General features: G+C 35.8%; 1 protein-coding gene across 2 annotated transcripts in view; it reads right to left on the bottom strand.

Moving 5' to 3' along the window:
* Positions 1 to 428: 428 nt before the first annotated feature.
* The window catches only part of LOC128687894 (C-type lectin lectoxin-Phi1-like), a 70725-nt gene continuing 58653 nt past the window's right edge, over positions 429 to 12500 (bottom strand). The window contains exon 4 of one of the 2 annotated variants that reach the window (XM_070081315.1): positions 429 to 1090. In XM_070081315.1, the coding sequence (XP_069937416.1) occupies positions 864 to 1090 (227 nt within the window). In that variant the 3' untranslated portion in view covers positions 429 to 863. The other variant, XM_053775473.2, reaches the window with a different exon arrangement.

The raw sequence follows: 12500 nt of genomic DNA, 5'->3' as shown, positions 1-12500 counted from the left end.
ATGGCTGATCAATTCGGACTTCATGGTCTCGTGTGTCACACAGCAGAAAGGAAGTATGCCAGACATGAGGAAGTCAATGACATCATAATGAGAAGCCTCGCCACAGCCGGCTGCCCAGCCCAACGGGAACCCCAAGTGCAGAGGTCTGATGGAAGTCAAAAACGTCCCTGGAAGAATGGAAAGCAGATTGCCTGGGACTATACCTGTGCTGCCACATTGGCAGACACCTACTTGACATACTCCTTAGGTGAAAGGGGTGGAGCTGCCAGCCACAGGGAGACCCAGAAGACCAGCAAATATGAAGACCTTCCCCCATGCAATAACTTCATTCCAATAGGGTCGGAGACCCATGGAGCATGGGCAAGGGTGCTTTAAAGTTCCTCAAAGACGTCAGTTTAATAGTTTAATATGTTTATTATGCACCCCATACCCATCCTGTGGGCGGTAGTCAAAAGATTACAGAGGTACATAATTGGCCCAGGGACTGGACTCCAAAGTTTTGATAGCTGAGCAAGTTACAAAGGTAATGAGCTAGATCTGGTCATAATCATGACCAAGTTACAAAGGCAATGAGCTCCAGGTAGAGCTGGTCACACATGAATAATTGCAAAGGTAATGAATCATGAACACATTAATCATGAGAATTTACAAAGGTAATGAGCTCCAGGTAGAGCTGGTCACAATCATGACAAGTTTCAAAGGTAATGAATGATAAACGTTATGACATGATTACAATCATTGAGCAGTTAACAAACATAGTAGGGAATTCATCCATTGCCCCAACAACAGATGTTGCTAGGTGCCTGTCTCTCCTCGGCAGACAGCCATTGCAAACAACAGCAAGTTGCCCAGGGATCTGCTGCTTACAGGAGCACCATCGACCCTCCCCAAGAGGTCCAAGAAGCCAGTGACTCCGTTAGTAGCCCGATGGAGAGCTGCCCTAGGGACATGTCAGCGTCCTGGTGGACGCCAAGTTGATTGAAGATCCCAGGCTCTCGTGTGCACGGATGTTGAAGCTTGAGAAACTGAGTACACACTGCATGTGGCACACCTGACAGCTGCCTCGCGGTCGAACTCCACGATGCTGTCCCTGTAGTGGAAGTTCCTGTGAGCCCGGCACTCCCTGCAGTGCCATCGCTGACATCGTGGGTTAGGGGAGAAGTACCCTCTACAGATGGGGTGGCGCTGGGAGTTGGGTGGGTGAGGCGGGGTAGACGCGCAGGAGTGAGGCGTTATGAGAGGGTCACTGTTTACTACCCACGCCCTCCCCCTCCCCCCCAGCGGAGAGGGGGGTAGGCGCTGACTGGTCCTGACTCAACAACACCAAACCATCTAAAACTGCACAATACTTCAACTATTTACGCTGAAACGATGCACTTGGATGTCCGTTCGCTGCTCTGGTATCTTCTCAAAGCATTCACACTGAGTTCTGTTAACTAGGGACCTGGTCATCCTCTTTGACCAGGAGCTATCCTTGAAAATCCCGCAGCTAGACCGCTACACAACCTGCCGTGTCGGCCATGTTGAGCCCTGTCCTCAAAGGTGTGGGTGAAAAACTCATCTTAGAAACCAAGGACCACAGGGCGGCCAGCTTCCACTTTCAGAGACTCAGTGTTGCGATCCAGAAGGAAAATGCCTGCAGCATTCTGGGCAAGCGGCTCGCCACCGGGGAGCTGGACGAAGTATTCGAGATGTGGTTCTGATTTGTTATCTATGTCGTTTTACTCCCTATTGTATTTTTGTTAATGTATTTTGTCCATGTATTTTGTCTTTAAATAAAGTATCTATAAAATATAGAGGGTGGTAGGAGAAAACAATTTTCAAATAGCTTCAGGGAGAACCTTGAGATTTCCCTGAAGCAAGATTATTCTTTTCTCTGAGGATAAGGGTTCCCAGGACTGTTCCAGAGGTGGCACCTTTTTTTTTAATTATATATATATATAAATATATATATATATATATATATATGTATATATAAATATATATGTATATATATATATATATATATATATATATATTATTGTGACCACGACAGAGTGGTATTGATCAGTAACAACACTGCACTAGTGGTATTGATCAATAACAACACTGCACAATTGGTATTGATCAATACCACTCGTTCATGGTCACAATATTATAAAATACTGCTCGTTGTACTAGTACACCAAACAGGGACCAGAATGAAATTAGCCTAGAGTCATCCACACCATCGTGCGTCCTTGGGTAGTGAGTACAACATCCAGTTCCGCTGGATGCGCTACTCTTAAGGATCGTATGGGCCAGTGGATTAGGGCGTCATGTGTTTTCGCCCACCATGAGGCAGGCCAAAGCAGAATGGGTTCGAGTCCTTTGCTAGTGCAGTGTTGTTATTGATCAATACAACTCGTTCGTGGTCACAATAATATAAACTACTGTTCGTTGTACTAGTACACCAAACAGGGACTAGAATGAAATTAACCTAGAGTCATCCACACCATCGTATGTCCTTGGGTAGCAAGTACAACATCCAGTTCCGCTGGATGCGCTACTCTTAAGGATCGTATGAGCCAGTGGATTAGGGCGTCATGTGTTTTCGCCCACCATGAGGCAGGCCATATATATATATATATATATATATATATATATATATATATATATATATATATATATATATATATATATATATATATATGTATATATATATATATATATATATATATATATATATATATATATATATATATATATATATATATATATATATATATATATATATATATATATATATATATATATATATATATATATATATGTGTGTGTGTGTGTGTGTGTGTGTGTGTGTGTGTGTGTGTGTGTGTGTGTGTGTGTGTGTGTAAAACTGGTCAATTAGCAAGAACTCATTTAAAATTAAGCCCTTTATAAAATTTTCTATTATACGTTTAAAGATATATTTTTTTTATTAATGTTAATGTAAAATCTTTTAATTTTGCACCAAAAGGAACTTAGAAAACTTACCTAACCTTATTATGAAAAGAGCAATTTATTTTAGCCTAACCCAACTAAATATATTTTAGATTTGTTTACAATAATTTAATACTAAACAAACACAGTGAAATATATTTTTTTCGTTAGGTTCAGAATGATTTTGGAGTAATTATTGCATACACAAATTTTCACTTGTCCTATATGGAAAGATGAGCGTTGCTATTTAAGCCAATATCGCAAGTTCTGCCTGATCGATACCATGCCTAACCCTTCTAGGGTAGGGTAGGTGCCTGAGCCCGAGCCTTTAGCTCATAAGACTGTCATTCCCATTTGCCCCCTTGGGGCGGGGATGGCAGACCAGAGAGGCCTATCTTGTGGCTAGGCCTGGGGACAGTTGGTCCCAAAGATGAGGAGGTACTTGTACCTCCTCCCATGGGAGACTTCGGTCTCAGAAACTCCCTAAAGAGAGAGCCAAGGCCGGGCCACCACTTGGAAAAGGCCCGGGCCGGGAGAATACCGGCTAATCTTTAATAATAATAATAATAAGTTCTGCCTATTCGGCACGACATATATATATATATATATATATATATATATATATATATATATATATATATATATATATATATATATATATATATATATATATATATACATATATACACATATATATATATATATATATTATATATATATATACATATATATACACATATATATATATATATATATATTATATATATATATACATATATATACACATATATATATATATATATATATTATATATATATATACATATATATATACATATATATATATACATATATATATATTATATATATATATACATATATATATACATATATATATATATATATATATATATATATATATATATATATATATATATATATGTCGTGCCGAATAGGCACAACTTCCGATCTTGGCTTAAATAGAAGCGCTCATCTTGCCATATAGGACAAGTGAAAATTTGTGTATGCAATAATTTCGCCAAAATCATTCTGAACCTAACGAAAAAAATATGTTTGATTGTGTTTGTTTAGTGCTAAATTATTGTAAACGTATTTAAAACATATTTAGTTGGGTTAGGCTAAAATAAATTACGCTTGTTATGATAAGGTTAGGTAAGTTTTCTAAGATTCTTTTGGTGCAAAATTAACTTTTTTTACATAAACATTAATTTAAAACAATATATCTTTAAACGTATAAGTGAAAATTTTAGAAAGGACTTAATTTTAAACGAGTTCCTGCTAATTGACCAGTTTTACATATTCGGCACGACATACATATGTCGTGCCGACATATATATGCCTAGAGAACAAATGGATTTGTCAGTTAAAAATAGGAGAGGAGAGTTATTAAATGGAGAGTTAGAGGTATTGGGAAGATGGAGGGAATATTTTGAGGAATTGTTAAATGTTGATGAAGATAGGGAAGCTGTGATTTCGTGTATAGGGCAAGGAGGAATAACATCTTGTAGGAGTGAGGAAGAGCCAGTTGTGAGTGTGGGGGAAGTTCGTGAGGCAGTAGGTAAAATGAAAGGGGGTAAGGCAGCCGGGATTGATGGGATAAAGATAGAAATGTTAAAAGCAGGTGGGGATATAGTTTTGGAGTGGTTGGTGCAATTATTTAATAAATGTATGGAAGAGGGTAAGGTACCTAGGGATTGGCAGAGAGCATGCATAGTTCGTTTGTATAAAGGCAAAGGGGATAAAAGAGAGTGCAAAAATTATAGGGGGATAAGTCTGCTGAGTATACCTGGTAAAGTGTATGGTAGAGTTATTATTGAAAGAATTAAGAGTAAGACGGAGAATAGGATAGCAGATGAACAAGGAGGCTTTAGGAAAGGTAGGGGGTGTGTGGACCAGGTGTTTACAGTGAAACATATAAGTGAACAGTATTTAGATAAGGCTAATGAGGTCTTTGTGGCATTTATGGATTTGGAAAAGGCGTATGACAGGGTGGATAGGGGTTCAATGTGGCAGATGTTGCAAGTGTATGGTGTAGGAGGTAGGTTACTGAAAGCAGTGAAGAGTTTTTACGAGGATAGTGAGGCTCAAGTTAGAGTATGTAGGAAAGAGGGAAATTATTTCCCAGTAAAAGTAGGCCTTAGACAAGGATGTGTGATGTCACCGTGGTTGTTTAATATATTTATAGATGGGGTTGTAAGAGAAGTAAATGCGAGGGTCTTGACAAGAGGCGTGGAGTTAAAAGATAAAGAATCACACACAAAGTGGGAGTTGTCACAGCTGCTCTTTGCTGATGACACTGTGCTCTTGGGAGATTCTGAAGAGAAGTTGCAGAGATTGGTGGATGAATTTGGTAGGGTGTGCAAAAGAAGAAAATTAAAGGTGAATACAGGAAAGAGTAAGGTTATGAGGATAACAAAAAGATTAGGTGATGAAAGATTGAATATCAGATTGGAGGGAGAGAGTATGGAGGAGGTGAATGTATTCAGATATTTGGGAGTGGACGTGTCAGCGGATGGGTCTATGAAAGATGAGGTGAATCATAGAATTGATGAGGGAAAAAGAGTGAGTGGTGCACTTAGGAGTCTGTGGAGACAAAGAACTTTGTCCTTGGAGGCAAAGAGGGGAATGTATGAGAGTATAGTTTTACCAACGCTCTTATATGGGTGTGAAGCATGGGTGATGAATGTTGCAGCGAGGAGAAGGCTGGAGGCAGTGAAGATGTCATGTCTGAGGGCAATGTGTGGTGTGAATATAATGCAGAGAATTCGTAGTTTGGAAGTTAGGAGGAGGTGCGGGATTACCAAAACTGTTGTCCAGAGGGCTGAGGAAGGGTTGTTGAGGTGGTTCGGACATGTAGAGAGAATGGAGCGAAACAGAATGACTTCAAGAGTGTATCAGTCTGTAGTGGAAGGAAGGCGGGGTAGGGGTCGGCCTAGGAAAGGTTGGAGAGAGGGGGTAAAGGAGGTTTTGTGTGCGAGGGGCTTGGACTTCCAGCAGGTATGCATGAGCGTGTTTGATAGGAGTGAATGGAGACAAATGGTTTTTAATACTTGACGTGCTGTTGGAGTGTGAGCAAAGTAACATCTATGAAGGGGTTCAGGGAAACCGGCAGGCCGGACTTGAGTCCTGGAGATGGGAAGTACAGTGCCTGCACTCTGAAGGAGGGGTGTTAATGTTGCAGTTTAAAAACTGTAGTGTAAAGCACCCTTCTGGCAAGACTGTGATGGAGTGAATGATGGTGAAAGTTTTTCTTTTTCGGACCACCCTGCCTTGGTGGGAATCGGCCAGTGTGATAATAAAAAAAATAATAAATATATATATATATATATATGTATATATATATATATATATATATATATATATATATATATATATATATATATATATATATATATATATATATATATATATATATATGTCGTGCCGAATATGTAAAACTGGTCAATTAGCAAGAACTCATTTAAAATTAAGTCCTTTCTAAAATTTTCTCTTATACGTTTAAAGATATATTTTTTTCATTAATGTTGATGTAAAAATCTTTAATTTTGCACCAAAAGAATCTTAGAAAACTTACCTAACCTTATTATAACAAGAACAATTTATTTTAGATTAACCCAACTAAATATATTTTAGATTTGTTTACAATAATTTAATACTAAACAAACACAGTGAAATATATTTTTCTCGTTAGGTTCAGAATGATTTTGGCGGAATTATTGCATACACAAATTTTCACTTGTCCTATATGGCAAGATGAGCATTGCTATTTAAGCCAAGATCGCAAGTTCTGCCTATTCGGCACGACACACACACACACACACATATATATATATATATATATATATATATATATATATATATATATATATATATATATATATATATATATATATATATATATATATATATATATATATATATATATATATATATATATATATATATATATATATATATATATATATATATATATATATATATATATATATATATGTGTGTGTGTGTATATATATATATATATATATATATATATATATATATATATATATATATATATATATATATATATATATATATATATATATATATATATATATTTATCAACACTGCGCTAGCCAAGGACCTGAACCCATGTCGTACTGGCCCACCAATGTGAGCGAGAACCATATGACGCCTTAAACCACAGGACCACCCAATCCTACAAGAACCAAGCACACAGCACAGAGCTGGTTAGGTTAGGCATCAAGCTATCGGTATAGGTTCTGTAGACTGGTTTAAGTCCTACCTTAGCAACAGGACACAAATTGTCAAAATCAACAAAACGGAATCAGAACCCCTGCCGATAGCATGTGGAGTTCCCCAAAGTAGTATTCTGGGTCTCGTATTATTCCTATGCTATGTTAACGACATGCCTATTAGTGTTAAGTGATTATTATACTGAATTATTATACTGAATCTCTAATGACGTTTGCAGTCTTACATTGTTATTCATTTGATGCTATTAATTTTCAGGGGGTGATTTCAATACAATCTTTTGAAGGTAGGGTCTGTTTTCCTTTGAATAATTTCCGCCAGAAAAATCACTTAAAATATTTTGATTTTAATTTGATGAACTGCCAAAGGGTTTGTTGGTAATCGCTCTCCTGCTTATCATTCCGAAGTATCTTGCAACATCTGTAAGATACTTCGGAACACTAGGTTCATAAATAGTAATTCTGGTGTGAAAGTTTGGGACCAATCCAGTCAGTAGCTGCCTGGTGCAGATAATGTTGTATTACAGTTCTAGGTAGTTCAGTCTCTTCCAGTTATTTAGGTGCATGAATAAATTCATACAAGCTCTGCATTTTCCAGCTCAGCAATATCGTCTGCCTTGAAAGGGGCCGTTATTGCTCAGCAATATTCCGTCCTAGAGAGAGAGAACGAGTGACCTGATTGTCTTAGAAACTCTTGCAGGAGGGTCATGTTATCCATTCTCCTTGCAGATGCGATAATAGTATCTGCCTATAAGATTAGATTTTGCCACCGAAGTGGCTAGTTTATTGTGCACCCCATATCCATCCTGTGGACGGTAGCGCGAGAGCATGTGGATACACAAAAGGCCTAGGAACTAGACCCCAAAGGGTTAACAGGAATACATATGGATTTATATCTACATATCTATAGTTCACTTATCTGTTACAAGCAAATTTAGGAAATTTGCTTAGTATATCTGGTATCTTATTTTCATTAATAAGATATCTTGACATGTCACATAGGTTATTATACTGTCTGTCTCTGTATTCCTCAATAAGTGGACAATTAAGCACATAGTGTTCAAGAGAGTGACCATATGCCTGATCACATAATTTACATTTAGTTTGATCATCATCTGTGTGTCTCCCAAACTGCCAGAAGTACTTGTAACCAAGCCTAAGCCTGGCCACTACAACATCAGTCAGTCTGTTCACATTGCAAGTTGCTCCATAAACATACTTATCTACGTTCATGTTATCATAGTGGGTTATAGATCTACTCAGGCTTCTAACTGCATTCCTATAACAATCATCTTCATTATTTACTTCTCTCCTAATATTATTCCTAATGCTAGACACAGTTATACCAAAGTTATATTCTACGTTCTCCTTCTGGATACTCTTCTTGGCTAACATATCAACTTTATCATGAAGGAGTAATCCAATGTGTGATGGGATCCATAGCAATTGTACATTAATTCCTTTGTCCCTAATTTTTGAGTATCTATACCTGGCTTCCCCAATGAGCATGTTGTTGGAGTCATTATATGAGCCAAGAGCCTTCAATGATGACATAGAATCAGTAATGATGATAGAGTCAAGCTCAGTGTCATAGGTTAGCTTTAGCGCCATTAGGATTGCAAACAATTCAGTTTGCAGTGTAGACGCCCAGTTGTTAATTCTTATGCCTAACTCAACAAATTTATTATCGTTCTTAACTAGGGAGGTGGCAACAAGAGCAGATGCAGCCCTGCCAGAAGACTCCTGTTTAGATCCATCAGTGTATATAACTTGTGATAACTTATTACTACCAGCTAGGCGAAAAATTTCTTCTTGAGCAGTTGCTCTAACAAGAGATTTAAGGAAGGGATTACTAGCAATGAACTTCTTGGGAGGGACTTGTAGGTATGTGATATTAAATGAACACATCTTCCATGGAGGGGTGAAATGCTCTTGTTGCCTACAGTGATACAGTTCATGCAGGTTATAAAACTTAATGCAATTGCACGTTTTCACAATCCATTTAGATCTGTGTGTATTTACCTCTAGACACTTGGTAAGATTCACTGTGACAGTGTCTGGTTCGTTTCTCAACATTCTAATACCGAGTACAGTGTTAATTTCAACAATCCTATCACTGATACTAGAAATACCAAGCTCCTTCCTCATGTTAAGAACTTTTGTAGATCTGGGACAGCCAAGAATAGTCCTGAGAGCTTCATTTTGCATTAACTCCAAGGGTCGGAGGGAACTTTCTCTAGCTAATATCAACATGGGAGCAGCATAATCAATTAAGGACCTAACATAGGCTATGTACATCATTCTCACGATTCTCACATTAGCACCATAGTTGGGATTGTAGCCAGCAACAGCTTTGAGAGCATTTAGCCTAGCTTTACATTTCTTGTTTAGTTGTGGTATAGTGGATTTGTTAAAGGGTACATCTACACCAAGATATCTGTAAGTTTTAACGTAGCTAATATCTTTGTTAATATCTTTGTTTTGGAGGAAGATATTATGAGGCCTAGTCGATTACAAATTGCTTGAACTTCATTAAGAATGGTATTCATCTTCTTATGCCCTGTTGTATGGATCATGATATCATCAGCATAGCTTATGTTTAGGTGAGGCAGGTAGAGCATTTAGGAGAGCATTAATCAGAGCCTATAATAATTGGAATAACTACTAATGTAGTTATGCTCATTATTAACAAATTAAATTTGTTAAAATAACAAATTAAAAAAAAAGATAAGTTCTAAGTAATTCCTCATTGGAACAGAGACGTGAACCATATATATGGTAAATGTTTAGAGAATTATACTGAATGAATGATGAGTGACAGGAAAAGAGAGTCTGACATATAAAGAAAATGACTGAGAGTACAAAATATGTAAACGCAGCTCTGGCTTTGTGTAAAATTTTTAAATGGATGATAGGTCGATGTTTGTTGAAGAAAATATAAGAAATAATATTAGGAAGTCTGTGACAAATAATATATCTGGAAATTAATAAAATCGAGATTTTCATTGTTGTTGATGGTAAGTACGATGGTAAGATCTTACGAACTTGTAATGTAAAAGATATCTGCAGTGATAATGAGGGAAATAGTGTAAATGTATGCTTATTGGTTAAATTTAATTAATTAATTAAAGGGAAATAGTGTAAATGTATGCTTATTTTTTAAACTTAATTAATGTATTATCACCAGAGAGATGAGAGCATCATGTTCTTTAATTTCCAGATGGAGTTAGTCATGATGGGATCATCCAAACTTGCTGAAACTGCTGCGTCCCATAATTTGTTGCTGTATCTTACATATTTTATGAAGACTTGTCATAATCATTGTTATTTTCGAAACAATTTACTGAAAAGTCATACATCCTCTTTTTAACGGTTCAATAGGTAACTCTACTGAATCATCTAATTATTGTAATAGTGTACTGAGACTATTTCAAAGTTATATGAAGGAGAATACATTTTGATTTTGACAATTGGGAATCACTCGGGGATTATCAACTACAGACTCACATTTAATGTTAAAAAATAAAGTCAGGTCTTACATGAAGAAGAAAGGAAGAGCATTTGTTGCTCTCATGAAATTACCCAAGTTCCATGAATGTAGTAAATAGTTGATTAGAAGAACCTCTTTATTATGGGCAATATGCTTGATGATAGAGGAATTTTACTGTTATTGTATAGTTTATTTTTTTTTACTTATGAAACCAGGAGGCAAGAATTGTGTGGAATGGGATGAATTATTCTATCAACAAGAGTCTAAAACACTGAGGCATCGTATCACCATTACTTTTAAAATATCAATGATGTAATTAATTAAAGTATTAGCGTTCTTGTAGGAACTATTATTACAGATTTTGATATTTGTCACTTGACTTATGCAGATAATTATTTTTTTCGAATAAGGAATGTACAATTTAAAGTTTCAAATTTTCCCATATAAATCAAAATGTAATAATGTATTTCGAGAAAATACTAATATAACTGATAATTAGGTAACATTATCAGCCAGTATGAATTTCTTGAGTAATATAAATACAGAATTTACTAGATAATAAGCAAGTTGAAATTTTATGGAAAATTTAATATAATTTGTAGAAAATTTAAGATTAACTTTGATACTCTTCTTTTGTTTAAGACTTTAATATGGTGCTTAGTTATAGTTATATTACTATTTTTAATGCTACTTTTTCAGTTGCTTTGAAAATTATGTTGAATTTTCAAACGTTTTATAGTAATTATAATGATTTACTTTTATGAAATATGTTTTTACTTAATTATTACATTGCTTTATTACCAGGTAGGAATTTTAAATAATTAAAAAGGGAGAGTTCTGCATATTATATTATTACTTAAAAACAGAGATATTATTTTTCATGGATTTCCCATTTATTTTTAATAATGAACTCATTTTTTGTAAATGATTTACATATACAGTAATATAGTCTAAAATAAAAATACTACAAACCAAGATCCAACAAGAAATATGTTACTGAGACAAGCTAAGAGTATATATTACATTATATTCGGCATATATCACACACACATAGTCACACCTCAAGACCAGCGAACCAGGTGTTAAGGGTTTAATTATCAAAGGGGACCCGAAAATTACACCAGATTAACCAGACAATAGCAAGGAAGCCCACCAAGCTGTGAAGCGATGTGGTACACCCGTGGAAACAACTTTGGTAGACTTATCTTCATTGCTGGTTGCTCAAGTTCACCGTGTCTTGTGCTTGCATTTGCCACATTACTCACTGTGTCTTATATTTGTGTTTGGTCTCATTGTACATATGCTGTACTATTCTGTAAATACCAGCTTGTTTGGTGAAGGAAATATAATCTAGTTATTCTCTACTTCTTTTTTTTTTTTTTTGCTTGTTCCTAAAATGATAATCGCATTTCGGCAAGGTGTGCCGGTCAGATCTTCACTTGTGTTCGTAATAGTTATGGAGTTGCTAGCAATTCTTTCCTTAGCTTTCAATGCCTTTGTGTTCATGTTTAGTTTAATTGCTGCCACTTAGGTAATCCTAATATGCAGTGGAGGATAAACTTTATAGATTTCAACGTGACTTAACAAAAGAAAATGATATCTGAAAAAATGGTTTTCGAATTAAAATATTTATTTCATTGTCCTTCGAGTTAAGTCTAGATTCATCAGAAAAACTCCTGAAGTTACATTTTATCCTCTTATTAAAGTAACTGTCACATTTTATTATACCATACTGCAGAAATTGTTAATGAAAATGCTTTCGTTTAGAAACTGTTTTAAATTAAGTTAACATATTTC

This window comes from Cherax quadricarinatus, chromosome 1 (genome assembly GCF_038502225.1).
Source record: "Cherax quadricarinatus isolate ZL_2023a chromosome 1, ASM3850222v1, whole genome shotgun sequence".
NCBI classification, from domain to species: domain Eukaryota; kingdom Metazoa; phylum Arthropoda; class Malacostraca; order Decapoda; family Parastacidae; genus Cherax; species Cherax quadricarinatus.
The sequence above is the reverse complement of the archived record's forward strand: the minus strand, read 5'-3'. Positions and strand labels throughout refer to the sequence as shown.